The following is a 17,976-nucleotide window of genomic DNA, read 5'->3' on the forward strand; positions in this document are numbered from 1 at the left end:
GTTAGTAGACCCTTACCATCTAATGCCCCTGATGCTAATCTATAGCCAGTCTTGTCGATAGCGATCGCCGTGATTTCAACATTAGGACCATGTGACTCGGTCACATGGTACACTTGCTTGCCTGACTCCAACTCCCATACCTAAGATTTAACAAAGTTATAAATACAAAGTATATTATTTTTTTCCGGAAATCTATAAAACATTTTAAGGCCAGGCATTGATGAGCCAAAACAAAGCTTCAATCCTGAAAAAAATGCTTGGGCCACCCATTCGCATTAAACATTCCCTGTCCACTTCCCCCGTGACAAAAAACATTTTTCTCACTAGTCCCCCACTCAATATTAATGAAAGCGCCAAAGACCGCGCAAGGAGAGCCAACATTGAAAGGGGGCACGGGGGCCGTGGTGCAGGGGCCCAAACGAGATATGGCCGGGATGGTTGGTACCAAAATCTACTTAATTTGTGAAGCAATATGTAGCAATCTTTCTGAGCTCCAAGGAAGTGTACAGCCCTGGGCTGTTGTGGCGCTATCTTTCATCTCCATTGGTAGGTGACAACGTGTCCCTGGTGGCAGTTAATTTAGATTGATAGCCCAAATCAGTCAAGTATAGGCGATTTTTTTAACAACTCAACTGCGAGTCGTTGGACTGTGAGTGGTTAATTTTTGTTCTTTAATACCAATATACACCTATGTGTGTCAGCACTGTATACTCAGTACTTACCCGAGTTCTGTGAAAAAAAATCGCAGGCATATTACTCGAGTGGGATTCCAACCCACGACCTTTCCAACTCTAGAGCAGTGCAATACCAACTAGACTACCGAGATTGCCCGGTGGCTAATAAATAAACTAGAACTGATTTATCCATTTCTTACCTTGATGATAGATTCTGTACACACTGTCACCACTTGGTTGAGTTCTAGATTGAAGAGGACTTGTGCTATAGGTCTATCATGAGTGTGAGGTACTTGCATGGTGTCCTGTACCGTCCTGGTTAATGGCCATAAATCCAGAACGCTTGAACCTTCAGGAGTAAGAAACGTTAACACAGAATGAACTTTTTGCTTTCTGTGTGGCAATAAGATAACATATATCAAGTGAATAAATCACAAGGAAAAAGGACTGGGTAAGTTTTAAAATTAATATTTGGGGTTTGAACAAAGACAAATTGACTGGAGTTGGATTTGAACCAACAACCTCAAGATTAACGTCTTGGCACTATACCAACTGAGCTAATCAGCCCTTTGTTGGCGGTCTCCCTAGAAGCCTTTTTGTGGTATGGCGGAAGTTATACACTTGTGTCACACACCGCGACTGATGCTACGCTCACCATGTTGGTAGTCATTAGGTTAACATGTAAACGCCGCATCGCCTAAAATGCACACTTCACTGAATAACATAATATGTTCTATTTTTATGGTCAATACGCACAAATTTACCACAACTTTACAGTGTTGTAGCATTGTGTCCCCCATAACTCAAAAAGGCTTGTGAGCCAATATCTTTGTTTGGGGGTGCCAGTCAGAAGAGCTATAACTATTAGCTGCAATACAACCTTTGTGCAAACCATAACTACACAACATATGGTGGGGCTATAGAAGACACCATTATTAGTATTATTATTGAATATGTTTATACCTGTAATGAGTCGTTCATGTCTCTCATCATACACCATACAGTGGATCCTCTTCTCACCTGGTCGTTCTTCATTATCAGTGAAGACCTGTAAACTAGTCAGGGTGTGGATGTCCCACACACGGAATACCTAATCAAAAATACAATGGACCAAAGTGAACACCATTGCCTTAATGTCTGAACATTTTCAACAAACAAGTTTTAAACTGTTCCATTTGTGCCCTTTACTGCCGAAGCCTTATTGTATTTCCTCCATAATAATAATAATGAACCTTTTTTGTAGAGCGCATATCACAATCACAGAGAAGTCCCTATGCGCTTTGAGAAGAAAACAAAAGAGAAGTAAAAGTTAATAGAGATGTGAAGTAAATACAAAAGGAAAATTGACATGACATTTTTGTTTTGTTTGTTTGTGTTATTGGGCTTTTGTTTTGGGTCTAATCTTTATTTTTTATTAAAAAAAACAAAGTTATTCTAAATTTTTATCTTCAAATGATCAGTTTTGCTTGATGGGTCACCTTGGTTAAATACGGATTGAATCAAATTAGATAAGTAGAAAACAAAATGTTTGCGGTCTCAAGCTAGCAGGACACTGCACTGCATCCATCCATAACACAGAGCTTTCCGCTTCCGTGTAGATTCCCTTGGAGCCCACATGGGCATGCTGAAGCAGGACACCCCTTGACATACACTTTAAGTTGTCAACTCATTCAGCAAAGCTCATCTCCCCCACAGTCTACACTCTGGCTGTTCATCCCAAATTGGTTTTGTATGGTGGCCCCGAAGGGACATCGCATAACGCAAACGTGTGCGCACACGTATGCAATGTCGTGAAACAAATCGCGAATATATGCGCACACGTATACAATGTCGTGAAACAAATCGCGAATATGTGCGCACACGTATGCAATGTCGTGAAACAATTCGCGAATATGTGCGCACACGTATGCAATGTCGTGAAACAATTCGCGAATATGTGCGCACACGTATGCAATGTCGTGAAACAAATCGCGAATATGTGCGCACACGTCTGCGAATATTATTTGCGATGTCGTGAATTTTATTGCATACCATGTTGCATACCTTTGAATCCACACGTTTGCGATATGCGATGTCCCTTCAGGGCCACCATAGTTTTGACATAATATCCACTAAAACCAAGAGGATCAACTCACCCTTGCTGTGGATAAGCTGACGACATGTTGATCTTTCTCATTGACAGCAACGTCAATGATGGTAAACAAGTGTCCGATCATCTTGCCGGTGGGTCTGGAGAATATATGTGGATGCCAGATACGAATGATCTTATCGTTGCCTCCCGTTGCGATCACGTTGGCGTGGGCGCAGAAAGCAAAACAATTGACACCTTTTGGTATACTCAAGGACTTACAAGGGCTGTGAACATGAAAACAAATGGAATGACCTTATAATATTAGTTTTGGTTTTTACCGATACACCGATGTGTGTTAGAACTGTATACTCCGTAATTTCCCCGAGTCCTGTGAACAAATATCACAGGCATATTACTCGGGTGGGATTTGAACCCACGACTCTTGCAATTCTAAAGCAGTGTCTTACCAACTAGATTACCGAGATTGCCCCGATTAAAATTTAACATCTATTAGATCTTATAATAATTAATTCTTTTAATAACAAGTATCCAAAAGTATCAAGACCAGGGGTCGATTTCACAAAGAGTTAGGACTAGTCCTAGGAGATATACAAATTGCATGGATAGTCCTAAGTTAGGACGAGTAACTGGTCCTAACTCGAGATAAGACTAGTCCTAACTCTTTGTGAAATCCACCCCTGGAATAGGAACTTCATAAGAATTCTGAGGTGAAAGTAAAACTAGTCCCAGTGGATTGGGTTTTCAGTCCCTACCTGACTGTGGGTTTTTTCCCCTTGAATAACTCTGTGAGGTTTTCCTCCCACATCTAAAACTGAAAGTTCCCCCCTTGTCCTCTTCCATTGGGCTGTTGGCTAGTACGGTGATTAAGTTTGCCTTTATGAGAGTCATTTGCTTCAGAACCAGAATCAGGGGTGAGAGTCATTACTCACAAAAAATTCTGAAACTTGGAAATAAAATTCAAAGGTGTGTTGAAATAATGTGTTTTCTACCGTTTGGTAACCCCTGGAGTTATAGATTCAAAGGGGCTTTTGGGAACATTATCCAAAGCACTAGAGAAGTTGACTAATGAGCAGGATTTCTTTAATTGAGGGAAAAAATAATGTCTGATTTTCTTCACCAGGCCGAGATAAAAAGTCTGAATTCAGCCAAAAGTCTGAACAATCTCATTCCTGCAGAATTAATAAATGAAGTGATTGAAATTAAATTAAATGAAATAAAGAGGAAAACGACTCCACCCTTGAGAACTTACATTGAGTCGCTTAATCTGTCGATGGATTCTAGGACAAATGACGTTGAGCTGCTTGGTGAGCATGAAGCAAAACAACGAAGATCAGCCAGATATTTGACCTAAGGGTGAAAGGTCACAATAAGTCAGCAAGCCAAAAGGGGGGGGGGGGAAAACAAAAAATTACAAACTTTGTGTTTAAGTTCTTAAATGAAAATGAGTTTGCTATCAAGGTGCAGCTTAATAAAAAAGTATAGATGCTTAAGCAAAAACATTTGCTAAGCACAAAACAATATTGCTTACTATAATAAGGTTACCAATCTTATTGAAATCAAGTCCGGTGGTGGGCCCAATGTTATATTGCTTACTATAATAAAGTTACCAATCTAATTGAAATGAAGTCTGGGGGGTGGGCCCAATGTTACAGAGCTGCTTAAGCACACAAATTAGCTAAGCACAAAACAGTATTGCTTACTAGAATTAGAATAAAATTCAAAATACAAAGTCACATCTACCATTTGCAACTGGTGTCCTGCTTCCTTCTGCTCATTAAACAGTTTTGTAACCAGTATTGTCCAGCTTTCTCCAGAAGATGATCAGAGCATAGGTCAAGTTGAAACCATTGGTTCTTTTCAGAACCACCGCAACTTCATTTAGAGATAGTCATTACATGGTGTTACCGCAAACCTTTCTATATAGTATTGTCTGCTTCTGCTTGAACAGCTCTATAAAACTGTGCAAATAAGACTCAAAATTGAGTCATACTATGCTACTAATCAATGTCCTAAAAGAGTCTTTCAGTTTGAAAGAAATATTCTTCACCCAAACACTCAAGGTAAAAAGTATCGAAGAAACTGTCAAAGAAAAAAACAAAATAGAAAAGTTACCTTTAAGACCCAGTCATCATGAAGCTTCCTCTTCTGTATCGGGCTGTGGAAATAATTAAACAAAAATTGTTTCTCAGATGTCCCAATAAACTATAATCTACAAATTGTTCGTTTTCTTTCAACAAAAGCTGATCGTTTACAGAGGAAATCATTCAAGAATATTGAATTTGCAAAGGGCACTTGCATTGGTACAATTTGATGAAGGGACATCCATCAAGGCCAAAAACTTCATCACTATTCCTCTAAGTTAAAGGAACGTTACCGAATTGGTAAGAAACAAAAATCGTGCAGATCACAGATTTACATAAAACTTACACGGTCTAACGATGATGATAGTAGAAAACATCCCTTGAAATATTTCTGTCTGAAATTTCATATTTGATGAGAAACAAATAATCTAAGTTCGCATTTGGAGTTTATCGCTCAGTGAGCGTTTGATTCATTTTTGTTTTGGCAATGTAAAATTTGTAATCGGTTTTTCACTATTCTCTCGTGACCCAGATGGGTGATAGATATCAAATTTCTACAGGTTTGTTAGTTTATGTATATGGTGGATTACATAAAGTGCTTACACTGCCAGCAACTGTTTTGCTAGCAAAACCAATTCTGTAATGTTCCTTTAAGAGTTGACTTACTAGCTAAGCGTGGCTGGCTCAATAACCAAGTTTCCATTCCTCTTGTCCACCTTAGCATGCTTAGTGTTGAGGTCCTTAGCGGCTATCCTAAGCAGATTGACGTAACCGAGATCGTCACCAAACAGTATACTGTCTTCATGGATGGAGGTGTTGTATGGGACATAGGTCATACACTGTACTGAGTTATCGGTCGGCTTGATGCTGAAGATACTCTGAGATAGGATAAACACAGGTGAATATTACATACGAAGTAATAACCAAAGCCATACCAGGGCTCAATTTCATCGAGCTGCTTAAGCAGAGAATTGTGCTTAACATGTTTCTGCTTAGCAAAAATAAGCAGGATACCAGTCACAAATTGTACGTGGGATTTGGGAGTTTGGCTGGTGATCTTATTCCTGTAAGCATAATTTTGATGTGCTTAGCAACTTTTTGTGCTTAACTCAGCACTATGAAATTGGGCCCAGTATCGATCATCAGAGAAACATTTCAGTCAAGAAAGAAGCATTTATACCCACCAAAACACACTGCTCATTTTGAAAAGTACGCTAACATTTGTTTACTCAATCAATTAAGGACACCTTGCTTTTGTGTACAATATCAAAGGAGACAACATGAAAAAAAGAAGTCAACACAAATAGAAACTTGACTTTTCATCAAGCTAGCTTTTGAACACTAACCTGGTTCTTGCCTTTAGCCCTGTGATCCCATATGCATATACTACGCTCAGTTGCAGCAGCCACTCGTCTCAGGCTAGGTAAATAGTCAATACCAGTAACCCAGGATGTTTCCTGATCAGACAAATTTAAGGAAAAATACAATTAATTTCATCAAAAAGGAAATTAGTGACCAGCTTTCTCAAACCTTTAGAGACCATTGATTTCAGTTTAAAGCCATTGGACCCTTTCGGTACACGAAGTGTGGGCCTTTTGAAAATACTGTTTACCGAAAGGGTCACATGGCTTTAACAGGCCTGGAATGGACCCTTCCCATGAAATATGCTAATCACATTCACGCATGTGTACAGACCCTGTTGGTTGGCAAACGCCATAGAATTGTGCACTAAGCAGACGCGCAATCGCGTCTGCTACACGCACCCTATAGCTGTGTACAAAACAGCGCGATGTTCTCTCATTTTGCCAACCAAAACGTTAGTGCGCACGCGCTATGTGAAATTTACGTATTTCATGGGAAGGGTTTATTACATGGAGATCACGTGTTGCCCCAGTGTCTTGGCCTTGGTGCCCTATTAAGATTCTAGAATCTGTCACAGAAAAATGCAAATGCTTGGATGTTATATGAATATTCATTCAGGCCCTTCAGAGATACTGCATTTAAATTTGTTCAAGTTCTTTTTAACTTGGTGTAAATATTCATGAAGGGCTTGGTGCCAGGACCCAATTGGCCATGGTTGTAAGGGGTCAATATTAATTATTTATTATGCGCACTTTTGACCCAGAGGGGATACCCCAACATAAGGAGCAATGAACCTCAAGTTTAACCTTACAGCTTATTTGCATAATCTGGGGGTAACAAAAGCTTTGCAAAATGAAAATAATCTTTGCAAAATGAAAATAGTCTTGACCTCTGAAATATGAAGTTGCAGGCTTGGTATAATCATTGCTAATCTTGTTGTGTTTTCGGCTCTGTTATCTTCAGGAAACCAAATCAGGAAATTAGTCAGAAATAGGGTTTGTTTCAGAATGTTTACATTGTATGTTATTAAAGGCAGTGGACACTATTGGTAATTGTCAAAGACCAGTCTTCTCACTTGGTGTATCGCAACATATGCATAAAATAACAAACCTGTGAAAATTTGAGCTCAATCGGTCGTCAAGTTTGCGAGATAATAATGAAAGAAAAAACACCCTTGTCACACGAAGTTGTGTGCGTTTAGATGGTTGATTTCGAGACCTCAAGTTCTAAACTTGAGGTCTCGAAATCAAATTCGTGAAAAATTACTTCTTTCTCGAAAACTACGTCACTTCAGAGGGAGCTGTTTCTCACAATGTTTTATACTATCAACCTCTCCCCATTACTTGTAATCAAGAAAGGTTTCATGATGATAATTATTTTGAGTAATTACCAATAGTGTCTACTGTCTTTAACAGTAAAAAGCTTACTTCTAGAAAAAAGTATAGCTAGAGAACATCAATTCTAACTTCAGTGAAAAGGAAGTTTTCATAAGATTTGAACTTACGTTGACATCACAGCAAGCTTGAAGTCTTAGACTCTGTACAAAGAAACAACAAGAACTCAATTAAATGAGAATGCTTCATGCCAAATCTAGGTACATGTACTCTCTGACAAAAAAACTACATCAAAAAATTTTGACAAAAAAATTGTTTCCACTGGCACATTTAAGAATAGAACAATCATTTAGTTAAAAACACTATTTTTATATATAGGATTTGAGGCATTATATTTTTATAGACAAAGTAACACAGCTTTAGAGTATGTACAGAAATCAGGAGGCCTGATATGTTGATTTCAACTGGGTCCATTTCATGCACTAAGTATGTGATTGCTTCCATGCCCCCTGGTCATTGCCTTGGTGCCCTTAAAATGCTCCAGTAGAAATTTACAATTTCCTAAAAGGGTGCCCTTTACCAAGAAGAAAAAAGCATTGTGGCGACCTTGCCCTTTCAAAAACGAAGTATACAGGACTGCAGAAATAATATACACTAATATAAAACATCTACTTTTTGAGTATGAGAACATTTACAAAGGTTTGAGGTTTGGTTTAGGCAAGGTATTTGACACAAAATAAAACAAAAACGTATATAGGCCTGACCTGCCCTGCTCTAGAATTGCAAAGGTCGTGGGTTCGAATCCTAACCGAGAAATAAAACTATGCCTGTGATTTTTCTTACAAAACTCGGTAAAGTACTGAGTTTACAGTGCTAACACACATCGGTGTACATGTATGCGGGTAAAAACCAAAATTAATATTCTTATAGTAGTTCTTACCTTACTATTCCAGACTGATATAGCACCTTTTTGTGAAGCGGATATGTAGATATCAATGTTAGGATTATGAGTAACTGCACTAATTACATCTCGTCGCTTCTTGTCACCTGAAGAGAGGTTTTCGACAAAAGCAGTGAACATTTTTAAAAAGTGAAAAATTATCCTTCAAAAGTCTTCAGTGAAGAGTAAATGCTATCATATTACTATCTCCTCAATTTCTGTTAAAAAGAAACGGCTCCAAAAGGACCAGAAATTTTACAAAACTGGTGCCAAGTGCGCAAAAGACTTGCAAAGGAAGCTTCTTCTTTTACAGTGGTCCTCTGGCCAATTAATAAGGGAGTAACAGGGCAGCGACAAGTTCTTAAACGGCCGTTTAAAACCGGCAGGGTCGTTGCCGTGTGATAAAGGCTTGAGCCGAAGCAAGGGCCTTTATCACACGGCAACAACCCTGCTCTTTTATTCCCATTATATGCCTTTTAAATCATAAATGCCTTTTTGGTTAAAAGGCGTAATAAAGTAAGAAACTCTGTAAAACTTATACGTTTCTGACGTGCTTGAGCTCTGTACGTCCGTGTGTTTCGTTGTTATTGTCGAGACAACAGTTTCCGGATCCGTTCGTGCCATTTAGTCTTGGTGCAAGACATTCTCTTTTTCCTGTCACACACAGCCCGGCCAACTCACCGACAGCGCCCACATTGCCCGTAACAAGAAATGTCTTGCACCAAGACTAGCAAGACTAGTAGTATCCGAAAACAGCCGGTTATAAACAGAGCTCCAGCTGGTCATTATCAACCGTTTAAACACCCCCACGTGACGCGCTCTCCACCAATAGGAATAGCGAAACTGTCTGAGGTATTAATGAACACCAGTTTAAACACCTGAGGACCAAAATTTACTCCAAAGGTCCACCTGGCTAGTTACTAGGCCTACTTTGTAGTACAGTGTTGAAAAGCATCCCTTTTCAATACGAAGCATGGACTAGTGAAAAAGCTGACGGACAAAGCTTAAAGGCAGTGGACACTACCATGACTACTGGTAATTACTCAAAATAATTATTAGCATAAAACCTTTCTTGGTGACAAGTAATCTGAAGTGCCATAGTTTTCGAGAAAAAAGTAATTTTCCACAAATTTGATTTCAAGACCTCAGATTTAGAACTTGAGGTCTCGAAATCAACCATTTAAAGGCATACACCTTCGTGTGACAAGGGTGGTTTTTTCTTTCATTCACTTCTCGCAAGTTCGATGACCGACTGAGCTCAAATTTTCACAGGTTTGTTAATTTAAATGCACTTATGTTGCGATACACCAACTATGAAGGCTAGTCTTTGACAATTACCAATAGTGCCCACTGCCTTTAACTGGTCTGGACCTACACAATTTTCTTGGAATCAGTGACAGGTAAGAAGGGTTCTAACAATAAAAAATAAAGACAATAAATACTGAGAAAGTGCTCTTCTTAACGTACCTGCAGCCTCTCCAATGCGGTGTTTCTTGGATACAGTGAAGACACTGATGTCTTCACTTAGGATCTGGTCTGGTTCCTCGTCTTCTGACTGAAAATAACCAAATAGCTGCCAAGACAAAACAAAACAAATGCATCCATTACAACAGTTAAATATGAAAACACTCTCGATACCAAATTGATTTGACATCCACTGGTGACCGCACTGTTTGGCCACTCAAATGTAAAGCCCAATATTCAAATTTACAGCTCGACCAATTTTATAAATGCAACAGTCACCATATTTTTTTTAATTTTAGAGCAACAAATACAGATTACTTACTGTTTCCTTGCACATAATACACAAGTGTCTAATACATTGTTTAATGATACATAGAGTTATAGAACTAGAGGGCGCACTGGCCTATGCAGCCATTCTCTAAGTTGACAAAACAGCATTGACAGCATGTGGTTGTGCGGCCATTTTGTAAGCTGAAAAAAACAGCATCGCATAGTGTTCAATAAACACAAACTCCAACGTGTACTTCATATTCAACGCGCTTACAGAATGGCGCCCGTGTCTCCTTGCGGTCCCGTCTTATTTGTGCAAGCATCTTCAGTGCGCCCTCTAGTTCTTATATAACTCTATGATGTAAATACAGTCTGGTTTTGACCTTTCTGATCAGCAATCTGGTTTTTCAAATACTTTATGATGGTGCTCCATACATTGTTTGGTATTTCAAATCTTTCCACTCCTTTTTCAGAGGATTGCATAATACAATAGCAACCTTATTATTAGAAAGATGAGATACACTAGGCTTTCTCCTCTTTCCGATTAATGTAAGCTTGGGTATTGAGGGTGAACATGGGCAAAACTCAGGATTGTGCTCATGAAGGCTTAAAGGCAGTGGACACTATTGGTAATTACTCAAAATAATTATTATCATAAAACCTTTCTTGATTACGAGTAATGTGGAGAGGTTGATGGTATAAAACATTGTGAGAAACAGCTCCCTCTGAAGTGACATAGTTTTTGAGAAAGAAGTAATTTTCCACAAATTTGATTTTGAGACCTCAAGTTTAGAATTTGAGGTCTTGAAATCAAGCATCAGAAAGCACACAAGTTTGTGTGACAAGGGTGTTTTTTCTTGCATTATTATCTCGCAAATTCTACGACCGATTGAGCTCAAATTTTCACAGGTTTGTTATTTTATGCATATGTTGAGATACACCAAGTAAGAAGACTGGTCTTTTGACAATTACCAATAGTGTCCACTGTCTTTAAGAATAAGATTTTTGCTAAGTGTACTATTGGTTTCACTAAATTAGACAAAAGAAGAGGGAGTATAAATGCAGGAAAGGGATCAAACAAATAGCCCTCATCCATAATATCTGCAAAATGTTGATGTCTAATTCTGGCACAAATCTAGAGTGTTAAATCTTTATGAGATAAATGTTACTCAAAACAGAATGGTCGCTTTAAGATTCTGTAGTGTTCCCTTGCCCCTAAAAGAAAGAAAAAAGAAGACCCTCATGCCCTCATCAAAACTTCTCAACTTTTGAATTATTGTTTGTCTTGTGGCAATATCTGCTTTCTACAGTGTATGCATTTATTCACAGATTTTTTTCTTTCTTCTTTTTTCTCAAGCAGTGGCCGTCATTTTCTACCGCTCCAACCCGATCTGGACGGCGCTTTTTATAAACTCATCTCAGTCCCAAAATAACTTTAATCAATAAGCTTGAAAGAAAAAAAAAGTTAAAACGAAGGCAAACAGAAGCGAATTACTCGCTATTCTTTAGTGTAGACATAAAACCATCAAGATAAATATTCGGCATGAGGGGGGGGGGGGGGATGGGGTCCTAAGGCTGGCATGCAGTAGCGAGGCTTCCTTTTAGAAAGGCCGCATATGGCTGCTAAACTGGCTTCCTTTCAGAGAGGCTGCATAACTAGCATGCAGCAAGTGGTTGCTGGGCATCCTATTGTTGGGATTAGAGATTACAAGGGTCCTTGCTCTATGGGTAAACTAATCAAACAGCACTGGAGATTTGCTGTGTACCCAAATACACTGACCAAACAAAGCGTAATCTCAGAAGAGATATTAGTATTGAAGTATTGAAAACTTTTTTTTTTAAAGTTTCAATCAATCAAATTTTTGTCCTCGATTTCTTTGTCTGGATTTTGGCTATCTTTAGCTTAAAGGGGCTCATTGCCTTCAAATCTCTCAAAATGCTCACTTTTTTGATTTGCATCTTATCCTTTTCAAGAGTTGTTTGAACACACACAAAATACCTGCAGTGTGTTGTAATTTAATTAGTGAGCAAGAGTAGTGATTAAAAAAACCCATAAATTTGACTCATGAAATACATTATAACCCAGTGGAACATACAGTATGCAAGGTCAACCCTAGTCTTGAGGTCAAGACGGTAATTGTTAAGCGCGGTGTAGTTATAGTGCTGTATAGCTACCTACGACAGTTGCATACTTGTATAATCGCACTGTGACTGTTGCATGAATGTGTGTTAGTAACAAATAGGCAGCGCCTAACGACTTGTCATCAAGTCTAGGTCAACCCGCCATTTTGTGGAGTAACTTTTACACTTGGAACTGGAGCCTAGGTTTTGGGGCCAGTGGTTTGCACCAGGCCAGTAAGCTTCAGACACAAGTCTGGTGATCTTGTGTTTCTCAACCGAGTATGCCTAATTTCTGTGTAGCTAGTATCCTTAAAGGCACTTGATACTATTGGTAATTGCTCAAAATAATTGTTAGCATAAAAACTTACTTGTTAGCGATCATGTTGATAGTATAAAACATTGTGAGAAAGGGCTCCCTCTGAAGTAACATCGTTTTCGAGAAAGAAGTTATTTCACACACACTAAAATATTCAATGAATTTGATTTCGAAAACTCAGAATTTATTTTTAGGTCTCGAATTCAAGCATCTGATAGCACACAACTTCGTGTGACAAGGGTGTTTTTTCTTCCATTATTAATTATCTTGCAACTTCGAAGACCAATTGAGTTCAAATTTTCAAGTTGAGATACACCAAGTGAGAAGACTGGTCTTTGACAATTACCAAAGGTGTCCAGTGTCTTAAATAAAAACGAAGTGTGTTCAAATGTTGACTTTGATACATGTAACTCAAGAGAATTAAAAGATTTTCATCAGACTAGACAAAGTATACACACACTATAAACAAGACAAATCCATATAGTGTTTGTTGTTCGTTTTAACGAAATTTGTAGACCAAGAGCTTCTTTCTCATTTTTGATATTATGGCTGTCAAAAAAATTCAGTTCAGGTCAACAACTTGAGCTACAGTGTACAAACCCTGCGGTTTTGTGGAATTATGTCCCAAATTTACACCAGTGTTCTGTTACTTTTGTTGATAAATGATAGTAAATGAATAAAGTAGGTTACTTTTTTTCTAAAAGAAAATACGTTTGCTTTATAGTTAAATGATTCTGAGATGTGATATTAAATTAAAAACCAAGCGGCAGAAATGAACGATTCTGTATGTGATGTACGAAAAAAGAGTCAAGGGGCTACTGGAGGGAGGGGGTGGTCCTTTTCTGGGAGGCGCCTTGGCAACGGGTGACTTTGTTTGGGCGGATGTCTGGCATTCATTTGAATTTACACCAAATTCCTGTTGTAATAATTGTCTACTCTGGTTGCCTCAGTTTTGAGGGAAGCTACTTCGAATCCCGGTCGTGACACTTGTGTCCCTAAGCAAGACACTTCACTATAGTTGCTTCTCTCCACCCAGGGGTAAATTGGTACCTGTGAGGGCAGAGATGGTTCTTGTGATTGATTTAGCTGAGTAGCCCATTTGTTGAACAAGGCTGTATACTCCCCAGGGAGCTAAGATGGTTTAAGAAATGATTTAAGGCCCAGTGACCAGGGGTAACAAGCGCCATGAGCGTCACTGCGTGACAGACCTGAGCGCTATAAGAAGCCATTATTATTATTATTATTACAAACATACTTCACTCCAGTCCACCTTAGCATCAGGGTTGGTGCTGATCTTCCTGAAGATGGCCTTCAAGTCTTGACTGCGTATATCCGGACCAAATAACGAACGAATGGCATCGCAGAAAACATCAAAGCGAAGGTTCTCTACAAATGGAAAAACAAAAGATTTCAATTGAATGCAATGTGAAAATTGAAGCCCTCAAGCAAGTTGACCAACCATGAAACAATTCAGCTGGATTGGTTGTGTACATAATGGCACCATGTAGAACCCTAGTCCAGGGTGTGGACCGCTTTCTTGCAGAGATACTTGTGGCTCCACGCACAGAGAAAGCTTTTCCAACTACGCTTTCAGTGTCAACACACAGTCCACAGATGACGAGCCTGGTGACGACCACAGTGCCGCCGTCGATGCAGAGGATTGCGCGGCATCTCACTACTATACTAGTTATTTAGTTTAGAACGTCCAGAATATGGACTAAGAGAACCCATGCTCTATGATAAGCCATGCTTCCTCCATGGATAAACTTAGAACTGTGTTCATGCCATGTGTGCTGTACGTACTATTGGGTTATTTACAGGCCTATTCACCACATGACACTTGCACAAGTCTGGCATATTATTTTTGTTGTTTATAAATTTTTTCAAAACTTTGGGAGCGTTGATTTTGTTTAGAACAATGCATTCATTACATCGTTATTGTAGGTTGACATAGTTTATAATCATTTAAAACCACAGTGAATGATTAGGAGGATTAATTGTGTATTGTGTACAGAAGCATTCACCATGTGATAGCATAAATCAATACCATTGAATCTTTCAAACTAATTCCCTTTTGATTACAATCAATTATTCATAATCAGATATTTTCTTAGAAACTCTTTCTGCTAAGTGCTATGCTATGCTGACACTTTTTCAATTAAATGGACATTCACTGGATATTGAATATTAAAATAATATACAATTGTCCAAGCAACAGGTTTTTAATTTTATCGAAGCATGTTAACATTGTCAACAAGAAGATAAAGCAACTGGCTATAGGGTTACAATCTAAAGGCATTCACACACAATATCATATTGCAAACTGGAAGATAATGTCAGACAGTAGAATGGTTGCATTCACCACAATGACATCATATTATTGCAGCAATTGGCATAGTCCCCCCCCCCCCCCCGACCATGGTTCCAAATCATTCATGGTTCACAGACACAAGGCCTAATTTCGAATAAAAGACAAATCTCGCTTAGCAGAGACATGTGACCAGTCGACTTCCAATAAGTTTACATTGTTGCAACTGATACATCACTCTTTTAAGACCGATTAAAATCGGTTTTTGCTTAGCTGAAAACATGCTAAATAAAACAACTTTCTGTTGAGCAAGAATAATTAGCGTTTTAAACAATAACACTCAGCAGCATGTCACCTTGGTCTTAAAGATACTGGACACTTGGTAATAGACCGATCCAGTAGGCTCCGCCCACGACGCACGTGTGAGCAAGAACACGTTGGGCTCTCCAATGCCTTTCTGCATAACTCTGCCACATGCGCCAAGATACGCGCACGCATGACGGACCTTATGTCAGACCTTCGTTGCTTGTGATTGGTCAATACGCAATGGGGCGGAGCTTAATGGATTGGTCTATTGTCAAAACCAGTTTTCTCACTTGGTGTATCTGAACATAATGCACAAAATAACAAACCTGTGAAAATTTGAACTCAATTGGTTGTCGAATTTGCGAGATACTAATGGAAGAAAAAAAACCTTGTACAACTTGACTAGGACAGCAAAAACATTAAAAAACATGGACAAGCTTCAAACATTGAACTTAGCATGCTTCAACCATCCATGGAGGAAAAATTACCATGCTTCAACCATCTTCGGCAAACAATGGTAGACATTAAATTTGTACACCTCCATGCTTCACAACAAACATTTGCCAAGCAAATAACAACATTCAATTCATTATTAAATGAGAACCATGACCATGGCAGTTTGTAACAAAAAATACGACCAAACATAACATAGACATCTGTATACCACACAACTATATTTGGCCCTATATTTGAACAAACTAAATTGATACGACAGGCAGTATTGCAAAGCGAGTGTGTGGGTCCGAGCAGCCCTAGTAGCAGCGGGACCTACCGTTGAGTGTCTGCCGTCTCTCCTCTGCGCTAGCCTCGCTGTCCTGCTGGGTCAGTTCCGCAATGTACGACTCAAATTGTTTCAACTTTAGCGTGAACGTCTGCGATGTGTACGGTCGTCCCAGTCCACCAAAATCCTTCTCTACAGATGCCATAATTGCTGAAGAATGCAGCCTTTCATGTTTGATAAATTCCACTTGTTGCCATCATTATCATTCCCAAACAAAAGCAAATAAATCCTGGCAAAAAGAGAACTTCAGAAAACCAGCGCGGTGTATGCAGCAGCGCGGTAGAATATAGCCGGACGACACTTCACAGATTTTGGTTTCTCAGCATTGGTGTTCAGTAAATGGCAGTCGTGTTTAACTTTAGGTGACACTGGTGTAAACAGTCAATCCCAACACATCAACAAGCTTTTCTGAAGTAACCGATCATTTCATGGTTTCATTTCAACCAGATACTATGACAGCAAAACAACAGTTCAAGAAATGTTCACTTGTTGACGGTCCCGGTTATCACAAAGCATGCTTAGCCTTTACAGTACACAGTCGACCGACACAGCGCGGTTGTGTGTGTGAAGATACGGTCCATTGACCTTTCTACACCGTGTGCCCATGACTACAGACGCCTACAGTTGAATGCACTTAGCACTTAGTGTCTATTCTATGTCTTGATTATAATCACTGTCGGCAAATTTAATACAAACACTGTACATTAAACAGCAGTTTAATTAATAACTTGCATTCAAATGGCATGGCCCTTGCTGAGGCTTTCCAACATCCAAAGGCGGGGGGGGGGGGGGGGGGGTAATGGCGGTAGGGAAGGGGGGGGGGGGGGGCTCTGCCACTTTTACGCATGCGACCCCTTGAGTTTTCCTGATTACATACACATTCAATAACAAATCGACCGAGACGTGGTCAAAGAAAGACACTTTTAACGAAGGATTTAAGATGAGGGGGAATATATCGATATGTTCGAGGGATATAGGGTATGTCACAGATTAGGTGTGACTTTAATGCCAGCCCTGAGGCAACTGGCTTGGGTGTAGGAAGGTAGGAATGGAGTGACAGCCATGCCCGCGGTTGTGACATTGCTGTTAAATAAATTAAAAGGTAAACTGGGTAAATAAAAGATGAATTGAGAGGAACACTACAATAAAAACGAAACAATACACTCAGTGGTGTGAAAAAGGATGTTTTTTTTTCTATATATCATTTGTCTGTGTGTAGTTAGTGCATGACATGACAGCAAACTTTAAATGAAATAAAAAGTAAGAAACAAGTACCATTTTTGTGTAATCTTAAAATTTATTATACCATAAACACCGGAAACGCCAGAAAACTTGAGTGGAAGAACATCTATAACATCTGATCTAATTACGCCCTTTGATTGATGCAGTTCTCTTATTATCATATATTTCACTGCAATAAATATACAGAAATTTGAACAATATTGATTTATAAATCATTTCAACGGCTGACAAATAAAAGTTGAGCTAAAATGAATAGAGGCCGGTTGGCTTAAAGGCACTGTACACGTTTGGTAATTACTCAATACTACAATAAAACGGAGAGAATGAGGTAATTTCTCACAAATAAAAGACTTCTGGCCAGATGCCTTTTATTCATTTCTGAAAGCACAATATTTTGTAAAAAAGGGCGTTTTTTCTGTCATCATTTTCTTGCAACTCGATGACCAATTGAGTCAAAATGTTCACAGGCTTGTTATTTTGTGCATTGCTGAGATACACCACGTGAGAATACTGGTCTTTGACAATTACCAAACGTGTTCAGTGGACACTATTGGTAATTACTCAAAATAATTACTAGCATAAAAACGTACTTGGTAACGAGTAATGGGGAGAGGTTGATGGTATTAAGCAGTGTGAGAAACGGCTCCCTCTGAAGTGGAGTAGTTTTCGAGAAAGAAGTAATTTT

At 39.0% G+C, this 17,976-nt stretch overlaps 1 protein-coding gene across 2 annotated transcripts in view; it reads right to left on the reverse strand.

The window, feature by feature from the left end:
* Positions 1 to 16,721, reverse strand: part of LOC139942650 (WD repeat-containing protein 64-like) — a 30,114-nt gene extending 13,393 nt beyond the window's left edge. For both annotated transcript variants that reach the window (XM_071939482.1, XM_071939480.1), the window contains exons 1-13: positions 16,041 to 16,721; positions 13,910 to 14,040; positions 9,951 to 10,056; positions 8,484 to 8,590; positions 7,714 to 7,746; positions 6,194 to 6,304; positions 5,514 to 5,725; positions 4,879 to 4,921; positions 4,016 to 4,113; positions 2,810 to 3,029; positions 1,638 to 1,764; positions 875 to 1,023; positions 17 to 140 (exon numbers count right to left, since the gene is read on the reverse strand). In XM_071939482.1, the coding sequence (XP_071795583.1) occupies positions 17 to 140; positions 875 to 1,023; positions 1,638 to 1,764; positions 2,810 to 3,029; positions 4,016 to 4,113; positions 4,879 to 4,921; positions 5,514 to 5,725; positions 6,194 to 6,304; positions 7,714 to 7,746; positions 8,484 to 8,590; positions 9,951 to 10,056; positions 13,910 to 14,040; positions 16,041 to 16,194 (1,615 nt within the window). In that variant the 5' untranslated portion in view covers positions 16,195 to 16,721. The remainder of the gene's footprint in view (positions 1 to 16; positions 141 to 874; positions 1,024 to 1,637; positions 1,765 to 2,809; positions 3,030 to 4,015; positions 4,114 to 4,878; positions 4,922 to 5,513; positions 5,726 to 6,193; positions 6,305 to 7,713; positions 7,747 to 8,483; positions 8,591 to 9,950; positions 10,057 to 13,909; positions 14,041 to 16,040) is intronic.
* Between the last annotated feature and the right edge of the window lie 1,255 nt (positions 16,722 to 17,976).

This window comes from Asterias amurensis, chromosome 1 (assembly GCF_032118995.1).
Source record: "Asterias amurensis chromosome 1, ASM3211899v1".
Lineage (NCBI taxonomy): Eukaryota > Metazoa > Echinodermata > Asteroidea > Forcipulatida > Asteriidae > Asterias > Asterias amurensis.